Below are 15,000 nucleotides of genomic sequence, written 5' to 3'. Positions count from 1 at the left end.
CACATTTCTAAACATACATTACTATACCAAATCCACATCCAGAAAACCTCTCCCGAAAGACAGCTGATGAAGCGGAAGTTTCCACTGATGCTATTGTGGGCTATAAGTACAGATCCATAGAGTGTGTGGGCAAATGAAATGTCATTTCTCAGATGAAGTGATGGAATGACTTCACTCAAAGGACTACACACCGAGATGATGAGACTACATTCTGACAAACAAAATCATGACCCAGCAAAAGTCTTACCTCCAACACAACAACATGCACATCATCAACATTGTTGCCGACTCCTCAAAATGAACCTTCTCAAGCAAACCATAATTATCGCAGGAATTTTCCCAACAGTTGCTAACAGACCTGCACTCCAGCATCAAACGCTGTGTCTTTTTTGCACACTGACCCTAACCGTCTCACTGTGGACGGTGACACACGGGCCCCTGTGGCCTGTCCTCATCACCGTTACAGGGCGAGCGAGCTCGTACAGCCCCTGTCCTCAGCACTCACCTGCAGTGGCCCACGCCAGTAGACAGAGCACGTAGCAGGCAGATAGCAGAGCCTTCATTTTGACTGCCGGGGACCCTGCCACCCTCACCAAGGCTATATATACCTCTGGAAGGTCATAGGGCAGACCAAGTCCGGGTGGGAGGGGCTAGAGCAGAGGGTGGTTTGGTGGGCGGGGATATTGGGGGGGGGGGGGGGGGTTGGCAGGCAGAAACAGAGTAGAGGTGGCACTGCACGTCATGGCCATGGTGCACACGTCAGCCATTTTATGCTGGAAAAACTCAATCATGCTCCTGTCAATGTAATGTCTGTCAATGATTGTCTGTCATTGTAATGTTCTTTGTGTTTTGTTTCTGTTGGTGATTGTCTATTTTTGAAGGGCAAAATGTAAAAATGTTAAATAGTAGTGCAGTAGGAGAAGACCTGTCTTAATGATTGGATTGTAAATGAAAGCACTATATTTTAAATAAAGTAATAATAAAAAAATCATGCTCCTGTGGAAGGTGGATGAAGGAGGTCAGCAGAGAGACACACAGAGTGACTCTTTTTTTAACAGTATGGAAACCCAGTTATGAAGCTATGTAAATGTATTCAAATGATCTGAACACTTTGATCTAAAGACGTGTAAATCAAACATTCTATGTTGAGCCTCATTGGACAAACAATTAGGTACAAACTTTAGGAGTTCAAAGTGGACAAAGAGACTCAAAATGGGCTTAAAGTTTAACACGGACTTTGCCCATTATCTTAGGAGAAGACTAAGGATCACCATCAGTAAATGTAATTGTGATTTGAATGAAGAGGCAAAGGAATGTCTCTGACCAGCGTTTTCCCCTGCAGCGTGTTGTTAGGAGAAGCTGTCGACTGGATATAAATCTTGAGGCAGGAGTCCGACTGCCAGGGCTGAAATACAGCCAGGCAGTAATGGCACCCCATACATCTGAAATATGAGGTCTACTTTGCCAAAGAAATGGCCCCGTGATAAAATGTAGAAATTTATAAAAGTGGAGAAGGCTCTTGACCCACAGCCTTCAAATGTGAGAAAGACAGGAAATCGCAGCAGTATGCCTCCAGGGTGTTTTATGTTGCAATAGGTCTTTCAAGATCAAGAAAAGGAATTTTCTAGTCGATAATAGTTTTTTGTTATCTATCTATAAAATCAACCAGCTTATGGTTATAAATGTGAATCTTAAAACCACACTGTCTGTTGTGTGACAACTCCACCAACACTGTATTACTACATTTATCGAGACAAGAAAAAAGATCACCAGACAAAAAGGTTGTAAAAAAAGTACAAAATTTATTATTTTTCTTTCATCATTTGGAAAAGAAAAAAAAAAAGGCACTGGCCTCTCATAACCCCTCTTACTGAGCAAAAAAATATAACCGCTTTTTTAAACACAGAGCACTTCTACAAACAAATGCAAAGGGAACAAAAAACAACGAACAAAAACAACAACACAGCCTATAATGCGCAGACAAATAAGGAGATGCGAGGAGAGATGACGCATGAACTCAATAAAAAGACAAAAAAAGAAAAATAAGATAATGGTTAGGAATATGGGACACAGACACATGTAATGGAATGGCTGTTTTGGAGTTCGAAATGTGTGTGTATTTCTATGTGACAGGACAGTTAAGTGCTTCATGTTAGCCTGTAACATGTACCCTTATTTTTCATTTTCCCATACTTCAGGTCTGTACAATTCTGGTTTTCTTTCTTTCTTTTTTTTTTTTTTAAAAACATACAGTTAATTTTGTCTGTACAGGTGTATATAGAGATGAAAGGTTGTTCAATGGTGACAGAGAAAAAAATACAGAAGCAACACCATAGAAGACAAGTTTCTTTCTTTTAAAAGTCTGACTACAGTAAAAAAAAAAGAAAGCAAAGGAAACCAAAAGAAATAGACAGGAAACACTAGCTTAACAATGTGTGAGCTTTACATGACCGAAACTCCTGTTATCTGAACTAAATAAGATGCGGAGTCAGTGTGGAGGACAAATGTTACCTAGACTATGGGGATCGTTAGCAGTCACCTATTCACATGCTATGACCAAGAAAGCGGGAGAGAACTTTGTCCAAGTGCCAACAACTACACGCTGGAGACATGTAAGAATAAGGATAATCTCAATCTTGACCCCGACCCCCCCCTTCCCACCGATCACACACCGATGGGACCCAGCTCCTAATTTCCAAACAGCTGCCATTTCCTATTTGTGGTCTGGGGACCCAAACTCTGGCCTTCGAGGAGGCTGGGATCGGAGGTTCCAGTCAAAAGGTGCTCGAGGCGGTGAACTGTGTGAATGAGCTTCAGTGCTGTTCGCAGAGCTTGAAAACAGGCCGTGTTGTAGTCACAGGCCTGCACGGTGCAGCCAAACAGAATTTCTTCTTCAAGTGTACAGACACGTAACCTACATCTAACCTTCCTGGTCTACGGACCACTCAACCTGGGTGGTTTTCCCATCAGTTCTGATTGTGTCGCTCAATACGTAAAAGTTTTCGTGCAGACCACATGATTACTGTTTGTTCCTCTCCATGTAACCACCCCTCCTGTTTGTATTTACCGTTTCCACCATAACCGTTATTATTATTATTGTTATTTATCTAGTGCTTTCAGGTTCGGGGCCACTGAGGGAAGGTGCCATGATGAGGAAAGCTCATCTGCAAGGGTTGTCCTGGTGCCCAGAGGGTGGTACATTCCACTGGCTAGGTGGTGCGCTGGTGCGTCCCACCAGGTGGGCCACAAGGTAAACAGTGCACGCTGACGGCGAGCCCAGTTAGACAGGCTTTTGCGATCTGTGTTTTTGTTTAAACGTTCTGAGTGTAATTGCATCTGAATAGTGTCTAAGTACGCGGTGTAGACTGCATAGATAAACAGCCGCGAAGGCTTAGCTAAACACCCTCATCTGCGTCTCCCTTCTTTTAAGGGAAAATAAAACAATAGAAATAATAAAATAAAAAAATTCACCAAAGCACCAATGCACATGCATACATACTAAAAAGAGAAGGATCACATGTGTGTACTTTAGTGCAGAGACACTGGGGGAGACAAAGCAACACAGAAAAACGGTAGCCAAAGAGCACGCTAGCTATAGCACTAGGACACGCGACAGGAAGTGGACCGGGGCTTAGGCGGAGGACACGTCTCGTGTTGGTTGTACACTGCCCCCCACCCCCCAAGAGCGGACATGGCTTGTCTTTGGTCACCTCGCTTAAGTCTGGCCTCCGGCCCCCCTCCCTTCCTCCCTAATCCACTCCGCCACTGAGATGAGAGATTATGCCATCAAAGGAAAGAAAACAAACAGAGAAAAACAACGGGGGAGAAGGGAGGAGGGGGTGACATCCACACATCTCTTACAGAGTCCAGCTGCATCAAACATCATTCAAATCATGGAGGAGGGGGGGTAGCTTTTACTGTGTGTGTGTGTGTGTGTATGTATATGTGTGTGTATATGCATGTATGTATATTGAGTGGTAGAATCAAATGTTCTTTAGCCAAACATCTAGTTCACCACCTGAGTTAGAGTGTATGCATGTCATGTCGTCTGTACGTGCGTGTGTGTGTGTGTGTTTGTATGGAAGTGCTGCCGTGAGTGTTATACATTCACTGATTCTGTGTCTGTAGTGAGGGCGCATACAGCTATTAGGTCATGGGGCAGTTGCCTTCACCCTCGCTGTCAGAGGCCGTGTCCGAGCCCGTGGTTTCCATAGAGACGCGGCGCGGGGTGACGATGACTGCCCGCCGCTGCTCCTCCTCGACTCCGCCCACTCTCTGGGTCCCCTCAATATGCTGGATGGCCTGGAGGTCAACACAGAGGAAAGCGTCAAACAAGTTCTCACTTACAGCAAACCCACAAACATGCGCGCACACACACACACACACACACACATGTACATTTGATATGTGACCCTCACCTCATTACTGTTAAATGTGTTACCATAAAGATACATTCTTTCACCTTTATTAAAGCACTAAAGCATAAATCAATCCAAACGGACCTCACCTGAACAATAGTGTCAAGGTTTTGCCGTGATGTGGACATGATGTTGCTGCTGGGGTTTGGACTGACGGTCGCCGTGGCAAAGTGTGTAGGGGCGGGGACTATGACAGTAGGATGGTGGGTAGGGGCAGGGGGGGTGGGAGTGGCCATCACCTAAAAAAACACAAACACAAAATTATTTATATATTATATTTTAAATTGTTATATATTTATTTCTTCTGATGATTATCCTAAAACATTGAAAGTATTACACATTCCATACCAAGGGGCTGTTTATAAGCACAAATGCACTTTCAAACCTTCCCATGGCCGTGAGGGAACAAATGTATACACTGGAATCTATCCGTTAGCCTCACATCAGTGTTTGTTTGACATCAAAAGCAGCACTTCCAGTAGTTCCTCAAAGTAGTTCCTCTTGTTTGCCACTTTAAGCGGCTTAGCAACACTCGCTTCCTGTCCTGGCCCTCTGGACTCATTCAGGTACTTAACCCTTTCCCTACATTACTGTAGAATGTCTCAATCCTATCATCCTACATTGAAAAAGCATCTACATAAATGAAATGCTCATCATCAACAGCCTACCGTAAAGATACATTATGCACAAAAGTAGTCCATTAAAACATCCACTCCAGAGACACCTGGCACAGGTTTCACTGAGCCCTACCAGCAATAAGATAGAACTAGCCTTAGCAACACAGCGGTCTCAATACGTCAGCCCATCCACAATATGAAGTATCATTTCAGACACCTAACACCTATCGGGGACTGTATGGTGGCGGTGTGCGTGCGTGTCTCACCTGTGGGCTGCGGGGGGCGCTGTCTCTGTCGGGCGGCGGCTGCTGCTGCTGCAGCTGCTGAAGGCGCAGCAGGGTCTGTGTGTGGAGGAGCGAGTGCTGGTCCTGCACCTGCTGCTGGGCCACCGCCGCCAGCTTCTCCGGGTACAGCTGGGTGTCCAGGGAGCGCAGCTAGGAGCGTCAAGGTCAGAGGTCAACACAGAGTAGGGCTACAACTAACCAAGGAGGGGTGGAAAAACAACAACAACTGGACAGAGCAAGCCATGGATGTCCAGAATTGTTTTGCTGCATACCAATACAAAATGTCTACCCTATGTGTTTAATATTACAGCGTGGTTTACACATACACATAGTACATTTCTTTTTAAACACATCAACAAAATCATCCAAATATACAACAAACGGTTGCAAGAAGTCACTCCATTGTAATACACACCAAGACTAAAGATCCTTCTCCCATAAAAGTGAATGGAGTCATACAATGTTGCTGGTAAGCACCTTTCAGAACAGTGTTTTTGTCTGGTAAATGACGGCGCGTCAGAGTGGAGGCCCTGGGTGTGCCCTCATCCTATCCCTGTCTCTGTGCAAGTGTCCTCCGGTGAACTGAACCGGTGACCTTGAGCAATGACTTCCCCAGTGCAGTCACCAACCCTCCCGTGCCAGTGGCTACTACAGTTACATCACCTCAGCAAAACTAGGGGCCTGCGGCCGCATCCCTGCAACCTTCCTCGCATTTGCCAACTGCTGGTTGGCCTTGAAAAGTTTGCCTCATTGTGCCTCCATTCACTTTGCTTGGGTAAACTCATGAACAACATTCTCTCTCTTTCTCTCTCGTCAGCACTAATTGTAGGAGTATGGAGGATTTCCTTTTAAATTTGCCGCTCACCTGCTCCTCCAGCTGTGCGCGGGCGGAGCGCTCCTTCTCCAGATGCTGACGCAGCTCCAGCAGCTCTCGCCGCAGGTCCTCCAGCTTCTCCTCCTCCAGGATGTCCGGGGAGCCGATGCCTTCATCCTTCTCCTCCGTGCGCCTCCTCTTCGGCGAGGAGCCGGTGAACTCCTGTTAGAGGGTGGGAGGAGAAGATGGTGAGGGGGGGTGTTCTGCACACACGCCAGAGATGTGTCCACCAGGAAAAGAACAACTTCACCGTAGTCGTTTTACGCAACATACCTCGCCTTTGACACACCAACATTCGTGCTGACAAATTTTATATAGGAATCATTTCCATACCAAGATCACAAACAGAAAGTGAAATGCAAAATGCATTGCCTCACTTCAGCATGCTCAAAACTTTGTGTGCAGTGTGGCAGTGTCAGGGTCAGTGTCAGGGTGTGTTACCTGGATGAAGCGCTTGAGCTGGTTGTTCTGCTGTAGGAGCTGAGTCTTCTCCTGCTCCAGAGCGATGATGTACTCGGCAGTCTGCTGAAGTATGGCAGCCTGGGACACATGCAAACACAAACACAACAAATGCTAAGTATCCAAGCAGATAAGCACTCGGATTAAGGGGGTCATGCCACAGGAACCCCTCATGTCTATGTGACTAGGGGATGTACATGGCTCTTCAAATTGGAGTGTACCCTTCCTTGCCTGTAATGGCCATAGAGCATGGGACTAATGAGAAATGGGGGGAAAGTTAAAACCGGGCAAAATGTTGCTTGATTAAACATAAACAGTGATGCATTGAACGCTCTGTTGTTCACGCAAGCAAAGATACATTCTTTTTGAAAACTGGTCCCAGTCCGATGAAATCGATGTAAACAGATGTTTCACTTTCTTTTAACCTATCGTTCATGTTGTTCATCTGTAAATGACTTAGATGAGTTGCTGATAGGGCAGCTGATAGGATGCCTCACATACACTCATCAAACAAAGAAATAAATAAATTATTATTATGCGATTTATTATGCGTCCTCCCCTGTTAGCAATATAACAATGCACCAGAAAGATGCCTAAAAATGTTGGCTAACCAGAGCGAAGCCAATTACACATGTACAATTTAATATCAAAATAAAAGCAAAACAAATTATCAGAGCATGCTAGAACATTGTGAGAAAAACAAGCAAAGGCAGTTTTGCACACTAAAAAACTTGCACACTACAAAAGCATCTCAGGGAATGTTATAAAATTATTGAGAAGTGTAGAGCCTGGCTCCTTGAAAGACCACAGCAGTTAGGCTACTTTGATTTAAAATACCTAATCAGTCCCAAACTCCAAAACAGCACCACCAGGTGGACAAAGTTAGTAGCACAAATAAATATCCTGTAGGTAAGAATACTTTTTCAGTAGTTCCTCAATTCCAGTGTTTAACGATCCCATGTAACATGTTTGGCTTGTTTAAAAACAATGCTCCCAATGTATAAACAATGTGTTTATTAAGTGTGATGTTTTAAAATGTGATTTATGTTTTTCAGGACACATCAGCAAAGAAACATAATTTGATGACATTTGAACCACTTTGATTGACAGTACATCTAGAAAAGAGTGGAATAAGGGAAGCTCAGTGTCATCATAACAGAAAAGTGTTATGTGAGTGGAACTCTGGTGATTTGGTTGGTACTGCTGGAGCTGGTGAGCAGTGCGGAGCATAGAGCATATAGTCACCTTGCTTAGCTTCTCCCCGTCACTATGTGGGATGAGTGTCTTCAGAGACTGAAAGCCAGCGTTGATGCTCTGCATTCGGCGCCTTTCGTTGCTGTTGGCAATTTCCCTGCGAATGCGACGTTCCTGGTCGCGCGCTGACTCCGGTGTCAATGGAATATTGGCCAGACTAAAAGAAAGAGCGACCAAACACTTAATTAGCCAAACACAGCAACTGCAGATCAGACAACGTTGATTAGATCATTGGATTCAATTTTATGTTTTTCTTTTTATATTCTGCTAACATGTTTGTATCTCCCTTGTTACTCATTTATTTGAACTTGTAATTCCTTTTATATATGTTGTATTGTTAATCTATTTTCATCTACGGTTAAGCTCTTTGGGACAAGTCTTGTTTGTAAATGAGAGCCCAAACATAAACCTGCTATAAAAAATAAAGTGACTTGACAACATAATTAGGCATGTAGAAGTTACACCTTTTCCTGAGGAAAAATAATAATTTTACAAACTTTTTGATGGGCAGTGCTGTGCAACTGTGTAATAACAATAATCATAATAATAGCAATTCGTGTATATATATATATATATCTTTATTACATTTTTAATTTGGACTTGTTTTTATACTGCATCGAAATTAAACAAATTTAGTGGCATGTACTGTATCTCGATCATAAGGTGACCTACATTATATAACTACAGAGCTAGAATCGCTGTGAATAATGTCCTACAAGTCCCAAAATTCCCTTCGTCATTCAACCGAATGACTCAGGTCTTACTGCCTTTTCACGAAGGCAAGAAATCCTTCCGCGGAGCAGACATCAAATCATTATCAACGCCATTCTGAATTTCAGTTCAAGGACACATACGGTCTTGAAATAACGGAAATAATTAAAATCTCTCGAAACACTAAGGCAAATTTGACGGGGTTCCCGACACCAATAGGTATTTAGCATTTCACTCCAAACGAAAGACATTTGGATCGAGTGCTTCCCATCTGGTCCGAGAACAATACATCTTGTTTCCGCCAATGCGCTCAAGGCAGCGTGGTTGAAATAGTACGGCTAGCTAGCTCAAGAACTAGCCACCAGAGCTGCGTAATAATCGAATGTACTCCAAATGTAGGTTGAAAAAGAACACATTATCTTAACAATTAAATAGAAAGAAACTCTCCGTATATTCCCATATCATTCAGTGTTGGCTAAGTACAAGAAATCACACAAGTGGCCTCTTAATTTGCTAACACGAACACCACAACATTTCAGCGCACGCCACAGCCATGGCTGCGTAGTCTGAAAGCACAAGAGCATGGTCGTCACGATGCAAATAACAGACGAAAACATTTCAATACCGCGAGTTAGATATGAATGGCTGCGTAAGCAAACAAATCACAGATGAGCAATAGTAAATGTAGAGGAGAGTAACTACAAACATATAAATAAACTCGTCATAAATCAGTGAGTAACTTAACGTACTAGCTACACATCAACATAAGCGTCGTATTCGCACTACCACGTGGTTAGTGTTTGCCACAGACATGCAACGCTATTATGTATTTATAAGCGTTAATTTTACATATCTTACCATTGGTATCTATTTTAATATATACTAGTCATGCCTAAACACAATTAGTATTACGCGTGGTTAGCGGTAAGCAAGCTTATCTTTACACTTAGTGTTTCTATTGTTATCGCAATTGAACATTAACGTTACAAGACTCATGCAACTCTTAGCCTACTGCATCGGTCTGTTGGTAGGCAGATATATATTTAATTGAGCAGGTTCCTATTGATGAGAAAATACAAATTGAACAATACACACCTACAAAGACCCCCGATGACTTCTTTCTCCGATTTCCTAAATTGTTGCAAAGACACCTTCTCAGCTGGTACCATGAAATACTCCATGTTTTTCATCACCGTTTCTGAGCCTTTGATTTTTTTCCCCTTATTTCAACTTGTTTTCTTCACTTTGCAGAATATATGATGCGCCTAATCGACTAGTATGCGCATAATAATTTACAGCCTGTAATTTGTTCGCGGTTGTATATTGCCACTTTACATTCAGCTGGTGGGGTTTCCGTGTGTAGCGCTTCTCTCCCTCCCCTTCTGCAGTCCGCATGAGAGTGTGTAGCTGCAGCTGATCGGATGTCTCTCAAGGCGGGAAACAGCTGGTTGGAATCACGGAGCGACCAAGAGCCTCCTTCCGCATAGTAGGCTCCATGTAAACAAAGGACTATTTAAACACGGTAGTAAGGGAGGGAGGGGGAGCAGCGTACAAACTTGAACTAGCCTACTGGAAAACTAAGCAGTATAAAAGGGCAGCGGAACAGAATGCAGCTACTTGAAACGATTTTATTGTAAACGTAAAAAGTGAGAAGTTATATGCCTATAGGCTACATTCATTTCAGTTTAAATTTGTTGAAGATTTTTATGTAGCTGTATCTGATTTAATCTGCCAGCAAAATGCATACATTTGTAGCCTGCAATTTACAGACATTTAATGTAGGCTAAAATGTATAACTTTGTTATTATAGCATTTTGTGAGGTAGGCTATCGCAGTTTACGGACATGAAAAATAGGCCCTAATTAGGCTACAGGAACGGTCCCACTATAATTCTTGTAGCCTATTTTCAACTGATGAAACAGCATAATAGCCTAGTTATTCATTATTGTGTAGGCCTAGCCTACACCTGGTAGCTACAATATGACGAAATAACATAAATCTATTTATCTTCAGTTTTTCCTTTAGACAAAATTCTTCTGTAAATGTAAGGATGCTGCATTTTGAAAACATAAAACACGCACAGTAGCCCTCGTGAAGAACATAGGCCTACATTTGAATGGTTTTATTCTTTTTTTTAATCTCAAGGATGAAACGTTGTATCCTTCTTCGAACACAAGATGGTGCGCTTTGCTTCTCTGTCTGTGTGGTTGAGGCCACAGTGGATCAGTTTACTGCATGCTGTAGGCTACGTGCCGTGGAGGTTTACCATCCTGTCTGTGTTGGGAACTTGATAAATAAGTTATACAAAGCAACACAATGGTGTTCTTTCACATTAAAATAATGATTTCAAACTCAGTTTGATGCTACACTGACTTATAATATGGAGAATGAAGTCACTGATGATGTGCGCCGAACGCCTGATAGTGCACCATGTAGGCCAGTCAACACCAATGGCGTTAAATATTGATGCCAAGGGGCATAAATCCCCATTCTTCAAATGTGTTGCCTCAAGTTGCATATGTCAAGCCACCCAAGATTAAGCAACAATTAGCCTATAGGCCCCCTACTGTTTTTAGCCCGTTACTGCTACTATGACTAACCTTACTAGCCTACTCCTTGCAAAAAATGACGGTACCAATAATGATACCTCATCAACAACTGTGCATGTTTACAATCATCAGTGCATTCAAATGATTGGGCCTACATTGGCTACAATTATTGTAAAAAATACAGGGACCAGGTTATGGGGAATTGGGTGTCTCCATCTCTTCTGCCCGATGTAACACAGTGGGATACCACTCGATTCCCTCTTTCCTCGATAAGTCCTAATTCCCAACTGAGGCTACAGACCACCTTCTGGGCATTCAGGTAGGCCTATGTCTTTGATCAGGACCAGCACGGTGAAATCCCTTCTCCCCTTCCTCTCTCTTTCTCTCTTGGGAACAACAGGAGCGAGACAGAATCCACCTTTGAGAAAAATGCTTGGGACAGCTCATGGTGGATATAGGCGGAGCAGGCATGCGCTGAGCCCGCGGGCAGAGTGGCCAACGTTGAAGTCTGCACACACACTGTCGCACGGAAACCACCGCGCCGCTTACGTCTCCAAGCGGGCGAGGGCCAGAGAGTGAGAAGGAGAGGGAGGGGGGCAAATGAAAAAGCTCTGCACCGCTGTACTCGTGAGACATCTGGAAACGACGCTCAAAGGCACACACTGACTCCGCGCACCAATTTGGAATGGCGTTTTTGTGAAGATGACCAATCTTTTACACACTTGACCGGCGTCGTTATTAAGCGATTCCACTATTTTACCGTCTATTTGAGCGAGATATTGTAACATATTTAACGCATTTTTTCGTTTTCGTTTCGTTATTATTAGACTCTTGACACATGTTTTCGTGTCTCTGAATCGTCAAGTTAAAATAGCCTGTAAGACGTTTTCCTATGCCCAGAAGATTTACTTTATGGGCTGCGTCAGGAACTGATACAGTTTTAGAGCATAGAGAAAGTAGGCTTCTACCTTTTTTTCGGTGCTCATGATTTTTTGGTATGTTTTGACAAAGGCATTCGCCAGCTGATCTGGATACTTAAAACAGTATCGTCTTCTTTGTCGCTTGGGACATTACGTGAACAGACAGAGACGTCTAGTGTTTCTTTTGAAGTGATAGACGAGCGACAGAGCGAATAGCCTACTAGCCAGAGGAGGAGAGAAGACCCCACCGTCACGTTCCGGGAAAACTGGCCTTCCTTAAAGGTAAACCATTATAAGCACCTCATTGTATCTTTGCCTAGGAAAGAAGGCAAAGCAGTTTGTATGCGTGTGGTGTCACCATTAAGGCTGTTTGCAGGTTTTCAACCGGCTGGATTAGGGAAATGCTGTGTGGATGCGATGCATTTGTTATTTCGGGTGGCATGGTCTGACCCAGTTTTTTGTGTCGTGAGGGACAACAAACGATGCTTGGTGGACTGTGTCTCTGTACTGAACTAATGCTGTTGGTCATTGCCGCCCCCGCCCTCACCCTTGCTCGCTGGCTTTTCGGAAGATCAACATGCGCGGTCCCGGTCGGTTTAATCGTTAGAAGTCGAGCCACCACAATGCAGAATTGGGTAAATAGGGTATAATCTACAGGGATTAGTACATGCTACTTCAGTGATAGTTGTCATGTTTCCAAATCATGTCACCCAGTATTAGGTAACATGTCAAGGTAGGTACTCACACGGCCATGAACGGGTTCAGAAGTGATGGTCCTCAAATGTTCCTCAAATGTTCATTTCCTTATAATTTACTACTGTCTGATAACAAGCTAAAATGACAATAAGTGTGTTGACTTGACATTGGTTTGAACTTTTATGTTTGTCGTTCACCAAAGCATAAATCAAGCCTGTCCTTGATTGACAGTTCATTGGATGGGAGCAACAATCCTATACGGTTATTGCCATACTTAATCAGGTCATGCTAAGGGTTATCCACACATTGGAGCAGTGTTCCTGTATGTGTCATATCCTAAGGTCAGGCTTTCTATGACTTGTTGACTCCATTGACCCCTAAGCAGAAGTGAGAGGTTAAGGAGAGGCTATGAAGGAAATGGTCATATGATGGCCTGCGCTCACAACAGCTCCTAATATATATTTTTTGAAGGCCAAAGTCTGAAACTGTGTGGAGGCATTTCAGCAATTGAGGTCTTCTTGAGCTCACAAAGGCCCCAACTATCTTGGTGCTGGAGAAGGCCACTGTGGTCAACATGTGTCCACATAATTATCCACATACGTCCTCACTTATAATATTCTCAGAGAAAGAATGCCACTAACAAATATATGGATGGTGTAATCTCCATCGCTTCATGGTTGGACACCAACAAATATGTTTTTGTTTCTGATTTTCCTTCCTAAAGAGCCTAATTAGGTGGAGCATAGGCCTACCTGTTGTTTTGGACAGCTTCTGGGGATGACACAAGTAAAGTTTCTGGTAATGTTGACTGCACCAGATCACTCATTCCACAGGGAGAGAGACATAGCCTGACAGATATAACAGTAAAGAGAGCGAGAGAGACAGAGAGAGAGAGAAAGACAGCAAGGGAGAGAGAATGTGTTTTTTCCCTTACACCTCTTCAGGCCAAACGCTTGAAGGGGAGCATGATGTAACATCACTGTAATGCTGAGAAACCAAGACAATATCCGTGGACAGAGGGAGCAAAGGCAGACAGACGGGCAGGCAGGCTGAAAAGAGAGACGCTACGCTTTGATGACGTGAGGGGCGAGCTCGCGGGCTCAGGAAGCCTTTGATGGGAACTGCCATAAGGGGCTGCAGTTTGAAGGACACCTGTCTGGGAACTCCTCCAAACCCCTCTTCTCATTTCATCTTTTCATCCTGTGTCTCATCATGGACAAAAGTCACCATAGACATGTCTGCATTTTCACAGCCCAAACTTGGACGTCAATAATCCAACACTCCCAATTTAGCAATGTGCTGCATTTTTGCAATGCAGTCGTGTATATGTGGCCATTTATTTCTTGCTGCACTATAGGCCTCCGAGCACATGATGTAGGTGAATTTTCAGCGGAGGAAAGTTACAGAGTCGGTGGGGGTGGAAAAAAAGGAAAAGTGCCACAGGCTTTGTTCCAGCGTAGTGTCTGCAACCCTGTGGCTTGCGTTAGGGAGTTCACCGGGTTCGGTGGTTTCATAAACGCTCCCCGAGTGGGGAAAAGCATGGAGCCATGTGAAAGGAGAGCTGGGGCCCCTCCTCTCGCCAGCTCGGCCCCAAACCAGGCATTTTTCTCCTGTTAAACACTAACCGCTAACAACCGCCTCCCTGCTAGCCCCCTTCCACCACCACCACCGCCGCCACCACTGCTGCTGCACCCCCCCCCCCCCCCCCCCCCCCCAGATGGAATGTCTCATTCAAGGCGCTCTCGCTGGGGGGGCCCGCACTGGTGGTGTTATTGCGCGTTCCATTTGCTGACACGTTGCGCTTGAGCTGTGTTAGGAGGACCTCCCTAGGTCACTTACACACGAGTGAATGGCTCCGCACCTGTAAACAGACACACACAGACACACACACACACACACGCACACATGGATACATACACGCTCGATACAGAACTCTTCCACAGTTCTCTGTCTCTTATTCCTTTTCTGTTCTTCTTTCTCTGTTTTTTCTCCCTCTCTCTCTCTCTGTCTCTCTCTCTTTTTTCTCTCTCTTTTTCTTTTAGCCTTCTTTGCTCTCTATCCAGAGGGTCACGTGTCTGTGTATTCATTTCCAAAACAAACACAGACGGAATTCCATGCCCCCCTCCCCCCAACCACCACCACCACCACACCCACACCCACACGCATGCATATCACTTTTTTTCCTTCTGTTCTCAGAAAAGGGTGAAGAGAGAGAGGG

General features: G+C 44.1%; 3 protein-coding genes across 10 annotated transcripts in view; 1 reads left to right on the top strand and 2 right to left on the bottom strand.

The window, feature by feature from the left end:
* The window catches only part of LOC121719126 (sarcalumenin-like), a 15,769-nt gene extending 15,175 nt beyond the window's left edge, over nucleotides 1-594 (bottom strand). For all 8 annotated transcript variants that reach the window (XM_042104525.1, XM_042104526.1, XM_042104528.1 and 5 more), the window contains exon 1: nucleotides 506-594. In XM_042104525.1, coding sequence (XP_041960459.1) covers nucleotides 506-563 — 58 coding nt within the window. In that variant the 5' untranslated portion in view covers nucleotides 564-594. The remainder of the gene's footprint in view (nucleotides 1-505) is intronic.
* Nucleotides 595-1,782: 1,188 nt separating this feature from the next.
* Nucleotides 1,783-10,083, bottom strand: LOC121719127 (transcription factor AP-4-like). Its single transcript, XM_042104533.1, has 7 exons — nucleotides 9,713-10,083; nucleotides 7,898-8,063; nucleotides 6,635-6,733; nucleotides 6,185-6,355; nucleotides 5,302-5,469; nucleotides 4,508-4,657; nucleotides 1,783-4,302 (listed from the first exon to the last, which is right to left on the bottom strand). The coding sequence occupies exons 1-7, from the start codon at nucleotides 9,805-9,807 to the stop codon at nucleotides 4,147-4,149; spliced, it is 1,005 nt and encodes a 334-aa protein (XP_041960467.1). The 5' UTR covers nucleotides 9,808-10,083; the 3' UTR covers nucleotides 1,783-4,146.
* A 1,584-nt stretch (nucleotides 10,084-11,667) lies between these two features.
* The window catches only part of glis2a (GLIS family zinc finger 2a), a 31,574-nt gene continuing 28,241 nt past the window's right edge, over nucleotides 11,668-15,000 (top strand). The window contains exon 1 of the mRNA XM_042104887.1: nucleotides 11,668-12,368. The gene's annotated coding sequence lies outside the window, so the exon portion shown is untranslated. The remainder of the gene's footprint in view (nucleotides 12,369-15,000) is intronic.

The sequence above is a fragment of the Alosa sapidissima genome, chromosome 9 (genome assembly GCF_018492685.1).
Source record: "Alosa sapidissima isolate fAloSap1 chromosome 9, fAloSap1.pri, whole genome shotgun sequence".
Lineage (NCBI taxonomy): Eukaryota > Metazoa > Chordata > Actinopteri > Clupeiformes > Clupeidae > Alosa > Alosa sapidissima.
This window is presented reverse-complemented; position numbering and strand designations above follow the sequence as displayed.

What these genes read in the sequence shown, in the direction of transcription:
- LOC121719127 (XM_042104533.1), bottom strand. Translation starts at nt 9,807, where the DNA reads ATGAAAAACATGGAGTATTTCATGGTACCAGCTGAGAAGGTGTCTTTG. An exon ending in AGCTCAAGCGCTTCATCCAG is followed by an intron (nt 6,356 to 6,634) that starts GTAACACACCCT and finishes ACCCTCTAACAG; the next exon opens with GAGTTCACCGGCTCCTCGCC. An exon ending in GCGCACAGCTGGAGGAGCAG is followed by an intron (nt 5,470 to 6,184) that starts GTGAGCGGCAAA and finishes TGACGCTCCTAG; the next exon opens with CTGCGCTCCCTGGACACCCA.